Genomic DNA, 25346 nt, shown 5'->3' with positions numbered 1-25346 from the left:
AAGTGTAGTGATTGGTGTAATAGTAGTACTGGCAGTATTTGCACTACCTCACCAGAGGAGCTGGTGGGCACTAACCGTACTGAACCTCTCACCAGAGACAGGGGGTCCCTGGTGAGAGCAGAATGGTCTGACAGATCAGATCGACAACAGACAGACAGGTCAGGTACAGAATCGACAGACAAAGACAGAACGAGTATCAGGCAAGTTTGGCAACAAGGTCAGATGGGCAGAGGTACAAAATCAGGAGACAGAGACAGAACGGTAATCAGGCTAGGTTTGGCAACAGGATCAGATGGGCAAAGATACAGAGTCACTGAGAGTAAGATTGGTCAGAACTAGCCAGAGTCATACACCGATAATCAAGCAATAATAACAGTAGTAATAATAATTCCTAGTCTTGTGTGAAATCCCTGGTTTCCTCCCAGATCAAAGCACACCAGAACTATCTAAGGTCTGAGCGCTAACACGAAGTATTCACGACAGCAGACAACTAGCAAGTGAAGCCGAGAGGCTTAAGAAGCGGAAGAGACCCCCAAGGCACGCCCACCAGCCTCGGCCAATCAGGAGCGGCGAGCGTGCCCTCTGACGTCAGCCGGTCAGCTGACGCGCCTCCCCCTGGCATAAAGATCCTGGCGGTGAGCGCGCGCACACGCTAATGTACCCCTGTGCCTAGCAGAGACACGCGTCCTCGGCGTACTAGACGCCTGGGAAAAATCAGCAGGCAGGGACCCAGCAATGACCGTCCACTGCAGCCGACATGCGATTACTCCCCACACCCGTCCTCTGCGTGCTAGACGCCCGAGGCGCAGGGAGACTGGCAGGCAGAGAAGCAGAAGCAGCTGCGGTGGTACTGCTATCCACCACAGCTGACATGTCACTATTCATTACAGGGGGTAATAAAGTTCCTTGAACTCTTTGTTGTAAAGTGGTTATGCTTTTCCCATTAACTTCCATACACACTTGTATGCTTGTATTGAAGTCAGTGGTAAAGCAAAAATCACTTAGGGCTCGTTCACACTGGAGATGTTTGGGGATTTATTTTTTTTTAAGCACCTGCGATTTTTTAAAAGCGCTTACACCATGTTATCCTATGCGCTAGTTCAGATTGGGGCAATCCATCCGCTTTCCGTTCAGAGATGCGCTGCAAGGACCATTTTTGGGGCGATTTTGCTACAATGGAAGGTATAGGAGAAACACAAAATGCTCACAAAATCTTTGTGCAGCGATTAAGTTTTTAAGAATAAATACATTGTATTTATTATTTTCCGGATCAAAGACTTCATTTCCCGACTAGCGTCAGGAAGTGAAAAAACGGAATCGCTCTGCAAAAAATGGCTACAAAAACGCTGACCAAAAACGCCCAACACACAGAAATCGCTGGGAAGGGGAAAAAAGAGATCTCTACAAAAACGTCCAACGTGAACGCTAACGTGATCGGAACGCAATGTGAAAGAGGCCCAAGTGCCTATATGTGTGACTGGCCTTGTGTATCTATGCTAAATATAATTTTACATTCCTAGTGGTTCTGGGTCACTATGACCTATCTGGGTATTCTGTTGTCCTCCTCTATCTGTAGCATGATTTAGATAATCCACTTCACATCCATCCATTAACAGTGACTTTTATGTTTTCACTTTTAATTTATGACCTTCTAGTAAACTTGTTGAAGTTGTTTATTGATGGATATTTGTGGCCTTCGTTATTGAACCAATAAGTAAACCGAATTTCCCCCCTATCCCTAAGTTTGGAGGCCTTTTGGTCTTCAGCTGGCATGTTAAGTATGTCTATCTGCATTTAAATTAGTGGCTCCAAGACAATCAGATTATAAACCAGTTACTTTGGTGAGAATATAACTGGAGCGAAATGGAAACTTCATTTTAAGTCTAATATTAGACCCTGCTTTGGAAAATTCCTTTTAAATGATCACAAGCTGAGAATAGCTAAAGAATTCCAACTTTCAGCAAACAGCATTCACCAAGAATTTTTAACCACTTACGACAGACCCTGGGAAAATTATTTTTATTGTGCTGCACTTATTGTTTATATCAGCTGGAAAGGCAGCGCTTCATTCCTGGACTTATTTTATACTTGCACTAATTTAGCCTGGCAAAGTATTATTTTTGTCTGGCTTGTGTTTCTCTTCTGGTCGGAAAAACTCAAATCCTTGCTATTTTGGTTGCATGCCATACATGGCACACGATTTCAGAGGGAGAACAGCGTGATGCTGGAAGGTTCTGCACAGTTTTAGGAGTTGTGGGGTTTTTGTAATTAATTTCTACAGCTTGGATTGTGATGGTAGTTTGTGATTTGCTTTTGATCTGTTTACTAAATATTTCAAGTTTTAAAGGGACTCCTAATACCTCTCATGGGCATGCCTTTAAGCCAGACGACTTCCAACAAAGTCGTGCTATGACCCCTCTGGAGGAGCCTCTTGCAATGGTCATGCGTGTCACTTCCTCTTACTTCATTTAGTGATGCACTTCTCTAACAGAGAAGACAGGGGTGACCCGGAAGTTATAACATAGCCAAGATGGCAGCCGCGATTTTAAAATTGAAATTGAACGAAAACTATTTGGTCTAGAATGACGATTCAGACATCAAATGAAAGAGAGAATAAGCTACAGAAAGGTATGCATCTTTAAGTACTTTGCAGTACTGGTCAGAGTCTCTAGGGATACCCATGAGAGGTGCTCGGAGTCCCTTTAACAGATTTTTATGTCCCTTGAAACAAGATACATTTTGCGCAGCTGAATAAAGTTTCAGGGCTGGAACCCACTAGAGCAAATTTGGCCGTGTTTTTTGGTTTGCCGTCAATCGCCGGCGATTTAAAAAACGCTTTGCCATTGAAAGTGAATGGTGGTGAACCCACTAGAGCGATTGCGATTAGAGCTAATTACAATGGCAGGACATGCAGCATTTTGGAAGAGCTCTTTCACGCTTAAGCGCGGTGCCGTTCATTGTGACGTATTGCACATAGGGTGTACTGTTCACATTAGATGAAGTCTTACCATCTTATGATTTACAAAGCATTACAAAGTAATGTCTCTCGGAACACTTAATAGCCCGGCCCAATCAATTTCCCGTTTAGTTAATTAGCACTAGCTGAAATTCATACCAAACCACAACTTCCCACCGTCATTCCGTGCGTCATAACGCGTACACAAAATCGGGTTTGTGCATGCGTTAGCTAGTGGGAAAAGGGCCCTGAGTGTTTGTGCTCTAATGTACAGTGTTGGAGCAAGGAAATCGCTTCTACAATTGCTTACAAAATGCTAGCGATTGGCCTTAGGGCTCTTTTCCACTATGAAATGCAATCGCGATTGCGATCGCAATCGCGTTTCAATTTCCACCATGCGATTGCGATTGAGCTACTATACTCATTATAGTGCAGCTCAATCGCATACAAAACGCGGCTGGACGACGATTGCGCTTTGACCAAAATCGCATCGCAATCGGATCGCACTAATGGAAATTGCTGCTGCAGTTTCCATTAGTTTAATGTACCTTGCGATTTGCGATCAGAAGCAAATCGCAAATCGCAGTCTAGTGGAAAAAGGCCCTTATTAGGGTGCATTTACACTTAGCATTGCGCAGTGATTCTCTATGTGAACTCATGCCCATATTCTAGCTCACTGAATGCAGTGAGTTTCTGGATAATATGTGTGCATAGCATAGATATTGACCGGGCTCAGTATGCATTTCAGTACTTGCATTAGAATAGGTACCTAATGCAATGCTAGTGTGTACACAGCCTTAGGCATCTAATACTACATACACACTTTCAGTAACTTTAGCTAGAAACCATCATTGTTGATCGTTTCTGGTGAAAGTCTAGGAACAGTTGTTGTACAAACATGCTGCTTGGCTTTTGCTGGATTTCCTATTCTGTTCTTGTGAGAGGTGCTTTACTGTAAAATCAATAAAAATGATCACTAATGACATCAGGGAATTCTTGTGCTGATGCTAAATTATTGCCGAGACCTTTACAAATTGGCTTTTCATTGCTTGAAAAGATCGATTGTGCAGGATTATGCAAATTGTGTATGAAAATGTATGCATCTTAAAAATGGGCCAAACAGATTCTGCAAAGGTGTAATTTGATTGGTCCATTTTCAATCTGCATCAATTTGCATAGAAAATTATCAGACACCTGCATCAACATAGAATTATTTACTTCTCATTGACCTTCCCAACTAGTGACACAACTAGTCATTGGGCTTTATTCTTATAGCAGAGATGTTATTTATTATATATAAAGGATTCCTGTGTACACAATCAGATATATATATCTGATTTTAAAAGTACAGTGACTGCTTTATTGCAGCAGGTCAAGTAACTGTTTACTGTATATACAGTGATAGTAGTGCTTAGTCCACCACAAAAATGATATGATAAGCCAATCAAGAGTCCCAGTCAGCCAGAACTCAACCAACCAGCACAAATCGCTGGCAGTGCTTACAGTGGTGAAGGCCAACTTCTTAGGCTGTTTGTGGGCTCTGCTGTGCTTAATGACTGGGTTCCATGGCTCCCCAAAGGTTAATATACTTGGAATAATTGTGTTTTAACTTTTAATACAGAGTTCATGGTATGTATATAAAGTGGGGTATAGTACTGTATTAAATACTAAAGAGACTGTGCTCTTGGTTGGTAGTAAAGAGTTAAAGAATCACTAATAGCCAATAATCCAGTCCAGTCCAGCTACACAATTTAGATCGAGACAGGGGGATCCAGGCTTTTTAATGTGAAAGATAAATTGAAAAAGCATATAGTGTGAATATGCATTAACTGGTACCCCTCACCAGCCTCCGTGAAGCAAACGCAAGCACCAAAAAAAATAACAGTGCCTTATGTTAATTTTTGCTACAAATGTCGTGCTAGGGCTTATTTTCAGGGGATGTCTTATATTTCTATGATCACACAAGTTCCTGTGCTGTGTTTCCTCTTGCCTTCCCTATTGTGCCACCTCTTCCTTTGCTGGATCGACCTCTTGTGTGCCCCTGTGTCCCCCTTGTACCTTTAGTGTCGTCCTCTATCCTCTAAACTCCCGTGTCCCATGTAACCCTATGTCCTCCTGGTGTCCTCTGTGTCCTCTGATGCCCACTGCATCCTCCTCTTACCCCTAGCTCCATTTTACGCTGTCCTGCGATGTCCCATTAATCCTCTTCTTCCCTCCAGCTCCATGCCGCTGTGTCCCCGAGCTTCAGCCAATGGGGAAGAATTATGGCAGCTTGTATTTCTACTGGAGCAGGGCCATGGCTCTGTTTATCATGGCACTCGCTGAGTAGCAGTGATTGGCCCAATGACGGAGCCTTGTTTCTGCCTGTGAGACCATCGGCTTCACTGGAAACACAAGTTGCCATACTTTTTCCCCTTACTGCAGTTAGGACTTCAGGGTAGGGCTTATATTTCGAGCATGCTCAAAATTCCTGCTAGGACTTCATTTCAGGGAAAGAGGGTAGTGTCAGGACACTTCCCCTCCGTGCCACCTACCCTGGTGTCCTCCTATAAATCTGCAGGTGAGAAGTAACAGTGTAAGGGGAAGGCAACCAAATCAGCAGATCACTGCTTCCACTACTTTTATAGAAAGGATAGGAGTATCTTGAAGCAGACCTGAACTCCGTACTTCCTCTCTGCTCTAAAAGATACGCAACAGCATAATAACCTTTAAAGAAAAAGATTCTTTGTTACAGGTGGTACAAATCCTGAAATAAATCTGCAGTGTTTCTACTTCCTGCTTTCATGGAAGCAGACCTATTGTTAACATTGTTACATTGTTGTACATTTTTTGTACATTGTTGTACATTTTTTACGCCTCCGACTCCAGGTACCCAAAAATTGCACTGACTCCAGGACTTCCGACTCAACAGCCCTGTTTTCCATGATATTGGATCTTTTTACCAAATATGACCAGCTAGAGCACATTTTGCAGAGAACATTTTTTTTTTTTATACGATTACTGTGGCTCATAACCTTCACTGGTGTCACCATGGGTTTAAATTAGAGAGCCTGGGGTCACAGGAAAAGGAAGTAAGATTAACTATCCCAGCAAGAACACAGAAAGCAGTGGCAAGCTTGGAAGTGTTTCTTACCTATTGTAATGTTAATAATTTAGTGTACAGTATACTGTTTTAAATAGACCAACTAACAAAGTTAGTTACATTGTATCTTACATGCTTGTTGTTTTTTTTTCTACAGGTAAATCTCACCTGGCAATTGTACAGAGAGTGAACAACGAAGGAGAAGGAGACCCCTTTTATGAGGTGCTTGGAATTGTTACCCTGGAAGATGTAATCGAAGAAATAATCAAATCTGAAATCCTAGACGAGACTGATTTATACAGTGAGTGCATCAGGCAGAATAAAGGAGCTTAATTATTACATAAATCATAACTTTGTCATACAAGTTATGAATTACATGGAGGAATTCCCATTTGTAATACAGTGTTGACAAGTGTTAGTGTCCTTAAAGAAAATCTGTAATGAGAAAAACCTCCACTGGGGGGTACTCACCTGGGGTGGGGGAAGCCTCCGGATCCTATTGAGGCTTCCCCCGTCCTACTCGGTCCCACGGCGGCGGAGATAAAGCTCCCCAGACAGCGGGATGTAAATATTTACCTTCCCAGCTCCAGCGCAATGCAGTATCGGCTCGGAGATAGGCGGAAATAGCCAATCGCTGTCGGGCCGCTCAACGGAGATCGTCGAAAATAGCCGATCTCAGTCGGGTCCGCTCTACTGCGCAGGCACAAGAGACTTGCGTCTGTGCAGTAGAGCTGACCCGACGGAAATCGGCTATTTTCGCCTATCTCTGTGCGGAGAGCCGCAACAGCGCCCCCGCTGGAGCCATGAAAGGTAAATAAATCGGTGCTTATCAGCTCTTGTCATGCTTGTCGAGGGAGGATTCCAGGACACTTCTGGGGAGCCAGCGCTGGACTGCCTGCAGCTACAGGGGAGTGGGAAGCCTCATTGGGACCCTGAGGCTTCCCCCTCCCGAGGCAAGTACCCCACAGGGGAACTTTTTTTTGTTACAGGTTCTCTTTAAAGGATACCCGAGGTGAAAAGAATTGGATGAGATTGTATCTATCCTCCAACTCCTGAAAACGACTTTAAAGAGCAACTGTTAGCCATAATAAACCCCCCTCTAAAAAAAATACATATGTAAGTAGATAAATACTTGCTCTGCTTACATAACAGATGTATTGCACTGTCCACGTATTGGATGCCATTTATTTTTCAATGCCTTTGCAAGACTATCCTCCTCCTGGTAGTGGCCATCATGTTTCCTCCATGTTAGAATTTTATGCCTAACAGTTACTCTTTAAACACCACAATGCCAGCGTTCTCTTCCCTTTTAAGGACCAGAGACCTGTGGTACCAGAAACCGCCGAATACTGACGAATTGCCACACATACCCACCACTACCGCTGTCCACATGGTCAGGAGCCGCTTTCATTGGCTCCTGACTGTGTGATCAGTGTAAGCCAAGGGGAGTTGCTTACATTGAGAAAAGGGTCAGGAGCCAATGAAATCGTCTCCTGACCAGCTCACAGAGCTCTGCCATCAGAGACAGCAGGACAAGTGAGCTGCGGCGGGGAGACAGCAACAAGATCGGTGGGAGCAGCGAGAACGCGCGCCGATGGTGATGTGAAATCTACGCCCTGCAGGTATAACAGCATCAAAACCGGGCATTGACTTCAATCACCGCCATCCGGAAGCGGTTAAGAATACCCCTGTTTACTTTTTTAAAAGCTAAAAATAGGTATAGTGGTATAATGGTGTATTGTCTCATATGAATGATAGTCTTTCACACAGTCGGTGTTACAGAGCTGAAATACTGTATATGAACTATTGACTTTTTTTTTTTTAAATCAATTCCCTGCACTCAGAAGCTGTTCTCTTCCAAGCAAGGGCTTTGTGGCTTTGATTCCTTATCAGTGACGGTTATGCTCCAGTCATACTAGGTTCTGACTGGAGAGAAACTGTCACTTGCATACCTGAATGTTTAACTTTTTCAGGCAGGGGAAGAAGAAAAGGAGCACAGCCTAGATATTTGTATGCTTGGCACTATACCTACACAGGTCTATCTCATCAAGTCACATGTCACCTCAGGTACACTTTAAAAGGTCCTAAAGTCAGGCCCAGATCAATAATGTAGTATACATGTGTTATTTGCTTTACCCTTTTTTTTGTTTATAAATGGCTTTATGCTCAAATCTACATCATATTTTCCATTAGGATAGCAAAGCGGATAGGGTACAGGGCTAAATGAAAAACCCAAAACAATGTTTCTTCACATACAGAATTTATTAGAAAGTAAAATAAGAAAGAAAACTTCCTGGTGAAGAAAACCGATAATAAAAGCAAGAGAATGCATCAAAATGTAATACCTTGGCATGCAATTCACTCATCCCAGATTAAGTAAAATGCACCTATAGTATCCATACTGGCGTGGTTTGTCTTATCAACCAACATAATCGTGTCAAGTTGCCCTTTGTCCAGGTTTTACCCTTTTTCAGGTATTAGTTATCCACAGTATGTACAGTATATTATAAGAAGTTGCTCTATACTTGTACAGGTAGTAAACATGCTACAGTGCGTACTGCTTCCTGCTATAATGTATACGCTTAGGACTAACTCACAGGTGAGATGCAGTTTGCCTTTTTTAGTTAAAGGGGAACTTCAGCCTAAACAAACATACTGTCATTAAGTTACATTAGTTATGTTAATTAGAATAGATAGGTAATATAATCTCTTACTCGCCCTGTTTTCAAAGAATATGCAAATGTTTGTGATTCATGGGGGCTGTCATCTTTGTCATGGGGGCAGCCATCTTTTTGGTTGAAAGGAGGTGACAAGGAGCAGGAGACACAGTTCCAACTGTCCTGTGTCCTGATAACCCCTCCCAGCTGCACACACTAGGCTTCAAATGTCAAATTTAAAATGTAAAAAAAAAAAAAATTGCACCAAAACAGCAGAACGAGAACAACATCAGAAATCCCATCATGCTTTGCACAGCATAAGGTGAAAACTGCCCGGGCAGTTTTCTTCTGTGCAGCTAAAAATGAGGCTTGTATAAGAGAAACAAAGTTCTGATGCTGTGAAACTGTTAGGCCGGGTTTCCACTGCTGCGAATCCAGGCCGATTCCCCGCCCACGAATTCGGATGGATTTCAGCAGCCTATAGAAGTCTATGAGAGCCATCCGAATTCGTGGCCGAGGAAAAATCTGAGGCCCTGCAGCATAATTTCATCCGTAGCTGTCCGAATCCCATAGCCGTGCATAGCACGGCTAGAGGGATTCGGCTGCGAGAGGCAACAGCTGTGCCGGCATCGCGTCTCGCAAGACGCATGCCGCCGCACAAATGGAAACCTAGCCTTAAAGAAACACCAGGCCTTTTCAGTGCTGCTGAGTCGATTTTTAGTCTGGAGGTTCACTTTAAACAAGCACATTAATCCCATTATTTGTCTATTTTTTGGTAAGGCAAAGCATATATGTCAGTGTGACGAATCAATGTTTATTCGTCCTAAATAGGTAGTTAGAGCCTTATGAAATATTCCCTGTTGCCACTATTAAAAAAATGACAGCAGGTAGGGAAAGGCTTGGTTTATAAAAAGACCAGGGAAGCCAGGGGTTAACAGTTCCTCTCCCTGGTCAAATGTAGCAAATGCTCTTATTACCTAGTTTTTTCGCACCTCCGTGTGACAAATGGTCCTGGGCATTCAGGGACCCCCAACCAGGCAGAAAGAGGGAAATCTCACACGTCCACTGCCTAACCCCGACTTGGTGGCTCCTCAGCTCCATACATGAAAAGAGCAGCCACAGGAGGTCTTGCTAACCTCCTGCAGAAGCCACTTAGAGACCACAGCTGGCTTTCTCAGTGACCAGTTAGGAAACCTATCTATGACCTCACAAATATGAAATCCATCTTTTATCATAAAGAGGACTTTCCAAATAGGCAACGGCCTTTAGAACCCGCTTATTATGAAATTCGGAACAAACCACACAATTGGATGTTACCGAAATAACGGTAAGCCCTGCCAAAGCAGAGATATGCATTTTGGGGTCACCGTTCACTCTAAACCCACCAAGTTTGGTATCAGCAGTTTCACACTCTTACGCTGATTATGAATATTCATTCGGGTTCTTGATATTACCTACGGGCATGATGAGAGCGGGCAAAATATGAATTGGCCCAAAACCTCTCCCTGCCTAAGGGGGCACTGCTTTATTCAAATTGCACAGGGCTGGACTTGTATGTGTCATAACTCCCCCCACCTACAGTGAGGAACAAAACTGACATGACCCAAAAGTCCAGGTCCTTTACCTTCAATCTGACGCCTAGTAACATCCTGGCAGCCCGCAAGGACACGGGCCAAAACCTCCATCTTGGAACCATTTCTAACAAAGGCTTGATGGCCGCATGGCAACTGCCATTTTGGACTTTACGCCAAAGACTTGCGATTGCCGAATGGACTACTAATAACGGCATTTGAACTGTATATTAACTACTTCCACACCATGAAATTGTGTGCTGATCTGTGCTGCGTGGGCTCTCCAGCCCACAGCACAGATCAGCTAGCAGCCAGGGCGATCAGACTTCCCCCCCCCTTTTTTCCCCACTAGGGGGATGTCCTGCTGGGGGGGTCTGATCGCCGCCGGCTGCTTGCGCTTGCGGGGGGGGGCTCTTCAAAGCCCCCCTCCGCAGCGCTTCCTGGCCTCCTTCCCCTTCCCTCCCTCTCCCTCCCCCTGTAACTGCGCAGGACGGATTTCCGTCCTGCGCCTGATGGGATAGGCTTTAGCCTATCAGATGCCGGTGATCCCCGGCCAATCAGAGGCCGGGGATCGCCGATCTCCTCTACGGCGCTGCTGCGCAGCAGCGCCGTATACATGTAAACACCGGGGAAGATCTTCCCCGTGTGTTTACATTTACCCTGCGAGCCGCCGATCGGCTCGCAGGGTGTTCACGGAGACGCCCTCCGTGAGCTGACATGGAACGGCCGCTCCCATGGTATACACTTCAGGATTCAGGGGCGTATATATACGCACCGAGAATCCGGAAGTGGTTAAGACATACTGTTTCTTTTCTTCTCTTCTCTCTGTCAAATCAATCTGTTCTAAAATAAGCTGTGTGTATGTAGTTTAGAAATAAACTAACGATTTTTATCGTTCAGTCGTGTGCCTTTTCTGGTCATCTGATTGCTGCTATAACGAATCTGCCCTCTGAAGAGTCAGTCATACTACCGCATTGTTTTATGATTTGCTTATAAATTGTTGATTTGCTAGCTATGTTGTAAATAACCGTTTCTTCCTTCTAGGATTAGCTAGTACCAGATTTCCTGTGCGAAATCGATAACTTTCGTTTCTCGATTGTAAATACAATTCGAGATTGCATCATATAGGGACCCAGTAACCTTTCTTTAACGTCACATTGCTCACAGTCTTTAAGCCGTCGGATGTACTATTCCCCGAACGGTGACTGGAGCATGTCGAACGTGATTGGGCTGGCTACCGTATTATGATAGCGTTGGGGTCTTTTCGCCCTAGTTGGAGACTGTCTGCTCCTCAATCAGGCAGTGGTGGCAGTGATTTTACCCGATTTCCAGCACGAAATTGATATTTTTAGTTTACCGATTGTATATACAATCAGAATTGTACATGTATGGGCACCTCCAACCAATCTTAACCGTTTACTACGCACACAGTGAATTTGCCTCCAGCAGTCTCTAGTGCATGAGACCTGCATGGCAACAGTGGCCTAGTAATACGGGATTGGTGGATGTTTGTCCCATTACATATTGTCGGCAGCTGTGCGACCAATCTTTATGATTAGTCTGTTCACCGTACTTCCTGCGTATGCTAACGGGAGCAGATTAATTGGGATTGGCACGCTCTGTCGCCTTTTCTTTCTTCTACCTCTGACGATCCAGCAACCGGTCTCGTTGTCCGTCGGCGCCCGTACTTCCTGCGTACGCTAACGGGAGCAGATCTCGACGGGATCGCGGGGCTGGATTGTCACAGTCAGAAAATAGGAAACCGTACTTTCACCTGCTCTACCCAGGTGCAGAGAGTTATTTGATGAGTGATTTCAGTTGGCTGAGGTCTATTTAAATGTAAAACAGCGTTCATACTGTTAAAGGATGAGGACAGAGCTATTTGCTTTCTGATGCGGCACATTTCTCCATATTCAGAATAGGAGTGGTGTCAGCATGTACCGGTACTCTATAGAAAACTTGATTTGCACCTGTAATCTGTCTCTTCATTTTGGGCATTTTATTAGTCTGGAGCTGAATATCAGGAGCATCTCATTAACTCGGATTTCAGGTAACTTAAAGTAAACTCGAGGTGAACCTCGCCCCAAAAAACAGATCCTTTACTCAGCGGATCCTCCAGAGGCTTCCTGCATCTTCCTCGCCATGGGCGTAACAATTCCCACTGCAACCCCCGCCATTGCAGGAGGGCTCTGAGACTTTGGGGGGCCCCTTCTCCTCCCTCTCCCCAACTGCAAGTGCAGCCAATTAGCAAAAAAAAACCTCAGTTTGCTCTCAAAAACCGTCCCCGCCACCTCCCGGCAAGCAGAGTGCCGGGTATGTATGTGTAATTTTTTCCTGTTTTCCGACACTGTTACAGCAGAAAACTCTCTGCTGCCATTCACTGGGTGATGTCATTTTTGCAGGGGGCCCTAATAGGTCTAGTAACCTCCCTGCTACTTGCCCCTACTGCCGCTGCAGCAGTGGACCCTCCTGAAGATCGCAACCACTCCTCTTCATGCACGAGCAGGGCTGTGCCTTCGCACTAGCACGTACCTGCTTGTGCATGAGCGTCTCCACCTTACTGCAGATGCGTGGCTGTACTCGCACATGAAGAGGAGCACAATTGTGAAAAATGCACTGTACTGCAAAATCCCTTTTAGTTGTAATCATATTGAAAATGCAACATGCAGTTCATTGGGTTTCGGCAAGAATCGCATTGATCTACTGGGAAGAGAGTACTGCAGTTTACATTATAAAGTCACAGTTTTAGGCTTGGGCCACACTGGGGCCAGATCACAAACCGCCAGCTAGAGTGGGCAGTGCAAGAACCGCTCGGACAAGGAGAAAAAAGCCATTGCATGTGCTACTCCCATGCTACTGCACAAGCCCGAGCTTTGTGGTTTTGCAGTGCAGAAGGGAGCATGACCGCGAGCAATCTTCTACATTAACGTTAAAGATTGTTTACAGGGTCACAGCGCAGGAGGGCGTAGGAAGATTGGGGAACCAGCCAGAGGCTTCCCTTTACTGAGGAAACTATTTTTTTTTTCTTTTTTACCCTGACTTAAAGTAACCTTCAAGATTTTGCAGTTTATACTACCATAAACTTCTATATAATAAAGTGTGCTTAGTCAAGTCATTTATAAGGAAAGGGATCAATGAGGCATATGTACATATGTTAGTTTATATAATTGCCTCATCATTAATAATCCCCCAAAACAAGTAAAAAGATATAAAAAAAATGTTTAAGTTTCTATTTGTCTAGTTCACAAATGGACAACAAATTTTCACCAAGTGATGTCAGTAGGTGCAAATGCAAAAATCAAAGAAATCAACCACTAGCATACAAAATTAAATGCGTGGAAAAACAGATTACATACATAAGATTGATATATATTAATCGGAAGATTGACTGGTAAGCCTCCGCTGTTCATATGCAGTCGGATCTTGCATGTATGTACTTGTGATATATGGCCGAGCACTTGTCTGAACCAGAACATTTTTTTTCTGGATTAACAATTGAATCAATGGACAGTAATAAAATCTGACAAATTATCATCCGTTCCCAGCTTTATGAAATTCTCTTCTGAAGAACTTCACACTGACACCCTGATAAAAATAAAGATGTTTAGAGATATTTTAAGAAAAGTTCTGATTGTAAGGGTGGTGGCCAGCCATTTAGCCACGCCCCTTTGCAGTTAACTAAGTGGATGAAGTGGACTTGGAGAGGAACAACACACTGGGCAGTGGTAGTCATATGACAACATTTTTTTCAAAATGCAAGTATATAGGGGCATTTTTAATTTAGTATACACAAGTTCTATAACTCAAAAGAGGGAGAGGAGGTTATAGCTTACTAAAAAGGGAGACTGGATGCAGACTTTACCAGTATATCTATTATAGTTATACTGCCGTTAAAGAATGCCTCTTTAGACAGAATTCAGAGCTGCCATGTAAGATATGAACCACAGGGGCATTTACACTTAAAGCAGTAGGATCAGCCATACTATGCCAGGGGAAAAACACATATATAAGTAGATAAATACTTGATCTACTTACATAACACATGTATTGTACTGTCCAAGTTTTGATTTCAGTGAATGTTATATAGTAAATTAAGGGAATTCTGTTCCTGGTGGGGGCCATGTCTTTTGCCCACAGCTGAGGCTAACTCGTGATGTCATTTCTGCCCTTAACTTTTTTATTTTCTCCTCCAATCGCTGAGTCACCTCAGCCTTGCTTGTAAACACAAGTGAGCAGGTTTCAGATAAGTAGCTGGCAGGGAAATAAAGGGAAGAGGAGGAATATATTATAGATGAAAAGAACCCCCAGCATGCAACTGTTTGGCACTGACTACTAAAGGGCCAGTGCTCCTAAGGTATGTAATAACTCCAAATCATAACAGCAGAAAATGTTTGGAAAGTTTTGAATGCAGGATTAGCATCCTTATCACTTAATACACTCAGACCAGTTGCTGTTGAAATTCGATTTTTATGGTGACACTCCTGCTTTAAAGCACACCTGATCCACAGAGATATGTGCATGCTGGATCCACATACCTTTGTGGTTTGTCCATTCCTCTCCTAGTTCTCTCCCATTTCCGTAATCACTCCTTGGAAATTTTGACTCTTAGCTAAAGTCACATTTTCAGGAAGAGGTTGGCTTTTTGCAATGTTCCCTTCTATCACTCGCCCATTCCCTTCTCTTTCCTGCCTATTTTTTACACCACATGGGCCACAATGATTGCTTTCTGCTGTTGCTTAATTCCTTCATTCGCACCCTCCTTCCTTGACGCTTTCTTCTGAGTTCTCTACCGCCTACCTTCTGGTCACTAAGGATGCTATTGGCTGCAACTGTTGAAGTTGGAGGGGACAATTGGTTCAGGGAAGATGATCTGGGGAAAAGTTGGGAGTTGCACCTTTTTCAAGAGTGCCAAAAAGAAACAGGAGCTCCTGAGGAGAATGCTGTGTGGTTCTTTCCTTTATTTTGATATATCAGCTTCATAAATTCTCTTCAGAGCTTGTGGTTATCTTGTTAGGTCTTTAGTTTCTAAGTTTGGTGTTTGAAGAATAATTTCTTTCTAATTTTGTTCAAGCAGTTGATTTGCATGATTAATGGAATACATCTGTGATAATTGAGGCAATCTGTTTTAATCAGAGAAGCAAACTGACAGATGAATAAGCATACATTCATCTTTGTGATTTAATACACAAATCGTGATCTACATTTACAACTCTAGATCTAAAAATGAATTTGCTTTTCAATAATTATAGTAAATCTGTACACGAGAAATTTTGAAGTATTACTGGTACTGAAACGCACAATCAGGAAGCACAGTGATGAACATTGAATATCTGGAGGCGGAGAGTGCTGGCCCCAAAGGTGAGGGTAAGGTCTGCCCTCCCCCCCCCCCCCCCCCTCCGCGCCGCTGTCCCTGCTGCCCATCCTTCCACTTTTCCCATACTGGGGCCAACTATGCTAACTATACCGGGGGTAACTATACTAGCTATACTGGGGCAACTATGCTACCTACACTGGGGGCAACTATACTAGCTATACTGGGGGCAACTAGACTAGCTATACTGCAGGCATCTATACTGGGGGCAACTATACTAGCTATAGTAGACAGGACAGGTCGCTACAACCACTCTACTCCAGTAGTCGGGAACAAGACACCAGCAACCATAAGTGTAGTAGAGGAGAAGAATCCCGCTGCACCAATCATGGCTGAAAGTCCGATTTTATTTAAGCAATGTAGACAAACAGCAAATTGCAGCGATTTTATTTGTCTTTTAACTGCCTAACGACTGCTCCTGCTGATTGGCATGAGCAGCGTGGCAGCCCCAGGACTACTCCACGCCAATTGGCGTGGAGTGCTGGGGGCGGAGATTGCAGGGAATCTCACGCGCATCCCTGCTTGAATGGCGGAGCTCCGCTCCGTTGTCAGCCTCCCAGAGGCGATCGCCTGCAGTCTAAAACACTGTACGGCGCTGCAATCTAAGGCAGCACTGAACTGGGGACAGCGTCTGAAGGCAGGGAAGTCATCCGCTGTCATAGTTTGAAGCCTATGACAGCCGATCGCGCTGATTGGCTGATGGGGGGGGGGGGAGGAGAAGGGAGGGCGGGGTTTAGAAAAAAAATAGTAACATTTACTAATAAAAAAAGGAAACCAATATTTGTAAAAAAAAAAAAAAACATCCTGCGCGTGATCAAGGCCCACCAACAGAAATCTGTGTTGGTGGGCAGAAAAGGGGGGGGGGGGGGATCACTTGTGTGCTGAATTGTACGACCCTGCAGTGAGCCCTTAAAGCTGCAGTGGCCTATTTTGTAAAAAAATGGCCTGGTCTTTAGAGGGGTTTAGGACCGCGGTCCTCAAGAGGTTAATAACCCAGCACCGGGTGTCAAATGCCCTAGGTACACCACTGCTCCTAGGTCTTTTCTACATGCAGTGGGGGACATGTCTTCAACACTGGCACACAGGTCAGGGTATTTAAACCCTGGTCAATCAAGCGCTGAGTGTTGTTGTATCATTGTCACAGCCGCAGTGTGTGTCCACAGCGTTCCTGTCAGTCCTGCCAGTCATTCCTGTCAAGTCTATCAGCCTTGCCAGTCAGTCCTATCACACCAATCCTGCCGATCAGTCCTGCCAGTCAGTCCTGTCACGCCGTTATTACCAATTAGTCCTGTCCCGCCAGTCCGACCAGTCAGTCTTGTCATGCCAGTCCTGTCAGTCAGTCCTGCTACGCTATTTTTGTCTCGCCAGTCAGTCTTGTCATGCCACTCCTGTCAGTCTTGCCAATCAGTTTTTTTACGTCATTGATATCATGCCAGCTCTGTCACGCCAATCCTGCCAGTCAGTCCTGTCACGCCACTCCTGTCTTCAGTCCTGCCTTTAGTCCTGTCACTTTGGTTCTCTTTCTCCTTCCCCTATGGAAAGGTAATCCTTTCTGTACTTCTTGTCTCTGGTGGGGCAGTCCAAGGGGTTGTGACCTGGTGGGCACCAGGCAGCAAAGTAGTCTTCCGCTCATTAGGGTTTGCGGCTCATCACCCCTTGTGTGGTATGCTGGTGAAGACCTATTCTCACTTAGACCCCGCAAACTGGAAGTGCCCGCACCAATCACTAGGGCAAAGATCAACAGGACCCAGATAATACGATTGCGTGTCCCTGCCGGTGCTAAACTTGGATGTCTAAAGACCATGAGCTACAGTAGCACAGGTAACTTGGTGGAAATTGATGGCAAAATTAATTCAGCATGTTTATGACGATCCAAAGCACAAGGCCAAGTCAACCCTTCGGCAGCTACAGAAGAAAAAGTGAAGGTACTGGAGTGCCCATCAGTCTCCTTACCTCTGGAACATTGAAGCACTTGAGGAATATCAGACAAGGCAATAATTTTATTGTAGGCTTTTAGCCAGAAAGAAAAAGGCAGCTTTACCACCAGATAAATCAATAGCCTAATCCACAACTATCACAAACGCCTGTTTGCCATTATATATGCTAAAGGGGGTATTACAGTGTTAAGAGCTAGGAGTATGCCAACTTTTCTTCAGGGACTCTTATTTTACAATGATGTAATGAATGTTTGTGTATTAACCCTGACCTTTGCCCCCAGCCCATTTCCCGGAAACTAAGCTAACCTAGAAGTACATTGAGATCAGATTATTTACTGATCACAGAAACAATCCTTAAGCTCTCCTGCTACTTTCACATCCTGATTGTGCCCTCAAATGACTTCCCCCAACAACACAGCACGCTATTCTGAGTTTCTGATGTTCAAGCATAGTTTGAAAGGAACAGGAGTAAACCTTTGTACCAGACTTCTCGGCTCCGCCCACCTGTCTCGGCCAGTTAGACAAGAGGCTCTGTCTTTTGCTTTATATCATATGCTTTTTCTTGTCACAAATAATGACAATTTGTGATATATTGTGCTGTTTTCTGGGAGAGAATAAAGCACATGGATGCAAGGTGTAAAATGTAATATCTTTCTTTGTAAACTAGTTCCTACAGTAAAAATGCAACAAAATTTCAGGAGACAAATGGGGAAGGCGTATATTCCAAACAACCACAGGAAAATGTGAGTAGTGTTAAAATACCATAATTTTATTTAGTAGAAAACACATATATCAAAAACACACCATCTAAAATGGGCAGGTGGGTGATCAGACCACCCCCATATCACTCACCAAACTCACTGGCAGGTGTTTGCCACAGATGTCTCCTGAGTGAAAGTCAGGGGCTTGCCACAGAGTGAAAGTCAGGGGCTTGCCATGATGGCAGCAACCAATAGGAAAAGAGAGGAGGAGAGTGTCTACCGTGGTGATCCCACATCGCCCAGCAGCTCTACACTATGCCCACCACATGTTTCACCGGACTTCCGGTTTCCTCAGTTGGGTGTGGATTGTTCATTAGCCACACACTCAGCATTGCTGGCATATGTGCAGCAGCCATCCAATCCATCGCGGCGACCCCCCCCCCCCCGACCCGACCACTGACACACACATATCCAGCTAGTCACTCATAGCCTGCCAATAGAACGCCGGGCGTCGCCCGCCCCGGCCTCACGCCGCCCGTGCAAAGATGGAGCTTAGCGATATGCTATCTAGCAGTTAGCTAGCAGTTGGCTGATGGTGTAATGGTTAAGGGCTCTGCCTCTGACACAGGAGACCAGGGTTCGAATCTCGGCTCTGCCTGTTCAGTAAGCCAGCACTAATTCAGTAGGAGACCTTTGGCAAGTCTCCCTTACACTGCTACTGCCAATAGAGCGCGCCCTAGTGGCTGCTGCTCTGTTCTGGCGCTTTGAGTCCGCAAGGAGAAAAGCGCAATATAAATGTTATTTGTCTTGTCTTGTCTTGTCTTATCTGGGGTCGACTAGGGACAATATCGGTCAACTTAGGATCATTAGTTAGGATTGTGCCAGTGGCGTCGGAGAATATCCTCGGTTCGATCATGTTGAGCACATAATTGTGTGCAGAATCTCAATGTCTGGGTGTCCTGTCTGCGAGAAGCAGAAGTAGGTCAAATGACTGCAATGAGGGACGGCACAGGACCAAGGGAACAGGCTGAGGAGCGGAAAGGCTCTATGGTATCTTGAGTCTTCACTCTACTTGAGTATGTATCTGACCTAAGGTGACATTTCTCTCTTCAGGTTCACTGTAAGTTAATGTAGGCTGCTCTATGAGTGCACTTTAACAGACAATACAGATAGTAATCCATATTAACTAGTTATTGTCTATGGGGCTAGGAATATGCAGTATTGTGTAAAGAGCGTCTACAATAACATTTATGAATCTTTAGAATTACAGAGCAAATCGTCTGACCACTGCCTAGTCACTGGGCCAGGAAGTGTGGAAAGTTCCTCAGTCTGGAACCCCACTTCCCACCTAACTCCTTGCTCTTCTTTACTTTTCTAAGTGTGTTTTGAAAGTCCAACAAATCTCCAAATTTTTGGCCCGTTTTACAACAGGGAAGGTTTAGAACCTCCATCAGTGTTATTGCTGTATCGTAAGTGCGGATATCTTCTGTAATGTACATTTTTTTTTTTTTGGTGGGGTGAGACCCAGAGGTGGGACACGTAGTGAGGAACAGACTACTGTAAGAGCTGTCTCTTTGAAAGTTTGAATTTATCTTCGCTGTAGAGAGTGGTTTAACTTTTTATACTATAGTATTTTTCCATCTTAAGGAGATTTTCCTTTCCTGAAACTTTGACACCGTCCGTGTCATGCCGATGGGCATGGCCGCCGATCGGCGTAAAGCCCTGGGGCGAGGATTTGCAGGAGATCGCGCATGCCGATGTGCGCACATCTCCGCTCCGTCATCAGTCTCCCAGTGGCGATCGCCGCTAGAAGACTGTTAGACTAAGTCTATTTAGTCTGTACAACGCTGCGATCTACGGCAGCACTGTACTGGGGACAGCCGAGTGACACGGCTGAAGCCTATGACAGCCGATCGCTATCATGGGCTGGCTAGGGGAGGGGAGGGATTTGGAAATTAAAAAAAAAAAAAGACATTTATTGTAAAAAAAATAAACCGCCCACCAATAAAGCGATCACAACCCACCAACAGAGAGCTCTGTTGGTGGGCAGAAAGGGGGGGTGTGATCACTTGAGTGCTGAGTTGTATGGCCCTGCAGCGAGGCCTTAAAGCTTCAGTGACCTATTTTGTCAAAAATGGCCTGGTCACTAGAGGGATTTAAGCCTGTGATCCTTAAGTGCTTAAATTAAAAGAAGGAATCCCGCTGTACCGGTTGTAAAGTAAAAGTCCAATTTTTAATGCTGCATTAGTGGACAACGCAGTGCAACAGCTCACATGTATTGGAGAAAAAAACATGGCTCCTTAGTCATAGCTATGACAAAGGAGCCATGTTTTTGCTGTGATGCACGTGAGCTGTTGTACTAGGTTGTCCACTAATGCTACAATAACAATTGGACTTTTATATCACTACCGGTACAGCGGGATTCATTCTTTTAATTGACATGTGTATGGCCTGCTGATTCCCTGCTCCCGATGATATGTGAGTGCGGTGGTTGTAACGGCTCAACCTTGCTTTCTATGTAATTACGTTTTCCTCACTGTGAACCCAGACATAAATAAAACTGAAGGTTCTAGCCTTTCATATGTTCATAAAAACATTTTGAGTTTAGGTAAGGCCCGTATACACTTCTAATTCTTCCCTTCTCTGTGCCTGAAGTATTTTCTTGCAGAAACTTTATTTTCTGGTCCTATTAGCCATAGCCTTGACAAGCCAACTGTTTTACCACTTAAGGTGCTCTTCAACAATACACGTAGGTTTAGAGGGCAAAAACCAGGGGGGCAAAAATATATGAAGCCTGGTGCGTCTATGGTCCAGGGGCATCTTGTAGATGTCCTCCCTCCAAATATTGTGTCCTCCTCCTGTCCCCCTTTGTGTCTTACTCCTACTCCTGTTCCCTTTTGTCCTACTTCTTTCCCCTCCATGTCTGCCTCCTGTCCCCTCCGTGTCTGCCTCTTGTCCCCCTCCATATCTGCCACTTGTCTCCCTCTGTGTTTGCCTCCTGTCCCCCTCCATGTCTGCCTCTTATCACCCTCCGTGTCCCCCTGTAGAAAGTAATTATCGACTGTCGCTATCACTCATCTTATCCTGGGTGCCCGCAACGATCAGCTGCTTTCCCCCTCCGTGGCCTCAGTGTCCTGCTTCGCTCCCACTCAGCAAATGCAGTTAGTGGTGGTAGCCACGGTTATCACCTCCTTCAGTGTGCCCATGGTGATCAGCTGTTTCTGTCTCTTACACCTTCCCCCTAGCGCTGGCGTTTCATTACAGATGCGACCAGAACTAGGGGGGAGGAATGAGAGACAGAAGCAGTTGATTGCAACGGGCACACAGGAGAAGGTGAGTGATGTCCACGGCTACCGCCACTAATTACATTTGCAGAGCTGGTGTGGAGCAGGACACCGGGGCCACGGAAGACAAATCAGGGAAATGAAGAGGGCAGCAACTGATCGCCATGGGCACCCAGAATGAGGCGATAGTAGCTGGCACTAATTACTTTCTACAGAACACAGGGACAGTACAGGGAGTCCCAGAAATCGCAGCAGGTCAGCAGTTCGTATTGGCAGGCGTTGGTAAGTAGAGGACTCCCTGTATTCGGACTATAAGACACAGGGACTTTTTTCCCCACTTCTTGGGAAGAAAAGACGCATCGGAAAATACAGTAGGTCATCCCTTAACGTGCCCATGCATCAGACGATGTATGGGCAGATCGACCAAGAGACAGATCTCTCTGATCAAATCTGATCGGAAAGAGATATGTTGCTTGCCCATACACCACAGGCCTATTCCAGATTGGTTTCTGCATGAAATCCCTCGGGAATTCATTTTGTGATGCCGCATTTGCTACCTCACATTCTACCTTGTGCTGTCCCCCTTAATGTAAAATGTGACATCACATGCGCCTATATACAGTATATACTAGCAACCATGTGGGGAGCATGTATGTGCAGAAGAGTCCGGAATCTGACCAATTTGGGCCCCAAATTGGTCGCATCGTCAATCAAATCCGATAGTCTATCGCCTGTCGTCTAATATATGGCCACCTTTTAAAGTCTATAGATATAGCGAGATTATACAGTCAATATTTTTTTTTATAGGCACCTTAAAGGGGAAATTAAGTAAGAGGTATACGGAGGCTGCCATATTTATTTCCTTTTAATCAATACCAGTTGCCTGGCAGCCCTGCTGGTCTATTTCTCTGCAGTAGTATCTGAATAACACCAGAAACAAACATGCAGCTAGTTTTGTCAGATCTGACTTTAAAGTCTGAAACACCTGATCTGCTGCATGCTTGTTCAGGGGCTATGGCTAATAGTATTAGAGGCAGAGGATTAGCAGGGCTGCCAGGCAACTGGTATTGCTTAAAAGGAAATAAACTTGGCAGCCTCCATATACCCCTCTCTTCAGTTCCCCTTTAATGCTGATCAAACAGCTTCTCTAGACCAATGACGTAGTGTTATTGACATGCAGCGGTATCAATGCCCAGACTGTGCTAATTTTAACCTTTTAGAACTCATATTTCGCTCATATAATTTCTGTAAACTGAAATCTACCAAGTTAGCAGCCCATCGTTAGTATTTGCTCTGCTATGTCGCATGAAACAACATCACTGATTTGCTTGACAAAATGCCAGTCCAGGTTTAACTTGAGCTTGTGTGTCATAAAATCTGTAGTTCATGTATAACACTTTCCATTATTTTTTTTTTCCTTTCCTTTAATAGCTGATAACAGGACGAAAAAGAAAATAACACATCGAGAGAGAAAACAGGATTTCTCAGCATTTAAGCAAACTGACAATGAAATGAAAGTTAAAATATCACCACAGCTTCTCCTGGCTATGCACCGTTTCTTAGCAACAGGCAAGTTTAGCTTATCACTGTTGGAAATCACTAGCAATCTCCGCTCTGGTTCCTGACTGGAGATGGGAGAGTGGAGGTAATGAAGGCTGGAGTCGTTCCCAATGTCCCCTTTGTACTCATTCTTGTGTTTACCTTCAGTGGACTTCTGTGACGTTATTGTAAAACCGACACAAGGTAGCTCACAAGGTCAAGTCCTATTATAGCTTGGAAAAATATAAAAATTGAAACCGAGAGCCCAATATAGTGTAGTATGTCAAAAATTGAGTAATAATATTAAAATGACAAGTAATATACTCACAAGTCTGGGTTACCACAAAGGCAACCACTGGAAGTGCAGGTGGGGAGAATTGTAACCTGACCCCACTCAGGTATTAAGAAGTCGCTCTCTGTAGACAGGAAACAGATGGGGATATACCCCTCCACCAAGGGTGGACTGGATCAGATTGAAAATTTGTGATAACAGAGGCGCCAAATTAGAGTAAAAGCATCTAAAATCAGTTTAAAAGGAGGGGGGTTGGTGGATACCACCCTCAGGTATATAAAGACCAGCCAATAAGCCGTTATATATGAATAAATATAATTTATTATATTACTGGAGATCTATAATAAACTGATTTTAGATGCTTTTACTCTAATTTGGCGCCTCTGTTATCACAAATTTTCAACCAAGTCCTATTATAGCAACTTCCTGTTTTATTCTGCTTTAGAAAGCGGATCTAGCAAGAAGTGGCAAATTTGTCCAAAATTACTTTGTAAAAATGTTTATGTGTAAAAATGTTTATGCGTAGCTCAAGTTCTAATTCATTTTCCCATTGCTGATGATGGAAAGTGCTGTAATGGTATTCGGGTTGGATAATTGTGACGGATTAGACCTTTTTAGTATTCAATGATGAAACCTTTGTCTAATTTTCTGTGAGCACAGGCCACATGTCAAATAACTTATTTTCAGAAAACGTTTATAGGCCCCCAGATCTGGGTAAAGCTGGCCACTAACGGTCCAATTTCTAGCGAAAAATCGTTTGAGTGATCAGAAATTCTGATCGGATTGGTTGTAAATAATCTCCATTGGTGGACACAATCGATTATGAACGAGTGAAAAAAATGTCGCCCGAATTGAATTTTCGTCGAACGAAAATTTGGATTTTCCTGGTGGTCGTGATAGATAGGAAGAAATGATTGGTTAGTTGATGGTGTAGTGAACGATTTTTCATCCGATCAGAATTTCTGATCGCTCTAACGATTTTTCGCTAGAAATTGGACCGTTAGTGGCCAGCTTTAACCAGCTGCAGAGCATCAGATATCTGAAGAGGATCAAATTTAGGAGAATCTTTGTTCATAACAAAGTCCTTAGGAATCTATACTGAGCACTAAAGTTGGGTGAAACTAGGTGAAACTATTTAGACCATCAAATCTGTGTACATCTAGCACACTAGAAGGTTTGCGCTGCTCAGTAGTGTCCACTCAATATAATAATTTCAGTTGGATGACCTCCTTCATATACTATTTCAACCCTTATATTACTTGAAGGGTGGCGCTACTCAACATAATATGATTGTCTACATTGATGAAATGATACAATCGTTACAAATTATTCTGCAGTATAGTCTTTCTTACATGCTTCTGATGTATCTAAGCATCCTCCAAATCACATATAAGCAGAGGGGTATACTACCACCAAGCCCGATGTGATAAAACTCACTGGATTATTATTGCACTATATTGCAGGTCTAGTCATGCATTCGGACACTTATGGATGACCTTCACCAAGCTGGTTATGTTGCTGGTTATGTTGCTGGTTAATTCAACCGTCTGTGTATTCCTTTCACTTTATTTTAGTGATCACCATAATACCTCAGGAAAAAAAACTTGTCAGTGTAAAATCATTTCATTTATTAAACATATAAATATAAAATAATATTGCAATCCCAAGTTTACAGTAGAAGCTGCACATAGTGTTTTTGTAAGGGCTCGCCCCTGTGTGTTGGGCACTGGCTAGCTCCCTCCTTCGGCTCCACTCCCGATCGGCATGCGTGCGATCCACCTGACAAAAACGCCAAAAGTACAGTTTTTGCTTCTCCAGTTAAAAAGTCTTGGGGTTGGTTGGTTCGCACTGCACGGATCGAAAATTGATCCATGTAACGGATCAGTTTTTAGTGGTTATCATTTTTTTATCTGTGAACCTCTATTCCATTATTGCACGTCAATTATTATTATTATA

The 25346-nt window shown here is 44.1% G+C and overlaps 1 protein-coding gene across 3 annotated transcripts in view; it reads left to right on the top strand.

Moving 5' to 3' along the window:
* The window catches only part of CNNM2 (cyclin and CBS domain divalent metal cation transport mediator 2), a 178276-nt gene that overhangs the window by 120130 nt on the left and 32800 nt on the right, over window positions 1-25346 (top strand). For all 3 annotated transcript variants that reach the window (XM_068257526.1, XM_068257525.1, XM_068257524.1), the window contains 2 exons: window positions 6196-6339; window positions 22991-23128. In XM_068257526.1, the coding sequence (XP_068113627.1) occupies window positions 6196-6339; window positions 22991-23128 (282 nt within the window). The remainder of the gene's footprint in view (window positions 1-6195; window positions 6340-22990; window positions 23129-25346) is intronic.

This window comes from Hyperolius riggenbachi, chromosome 10 (assembly GCF_040937935.1).
Source record: "Hyperolius riggenbachi isolate aHypRig1 chromosome 10, aHypRig1.pri, whole genome shotgun sequence".
NCBI classification, from domain to species: Eukaryota; Metazoa; Chordata; class Amphibia; order Anura; family Hyperoliidae; genus Hyperolius; species Hyperolius riggenbachi.
This window is presented reverse-complemented; position numbering and strand designations above follow the sequence as displayed.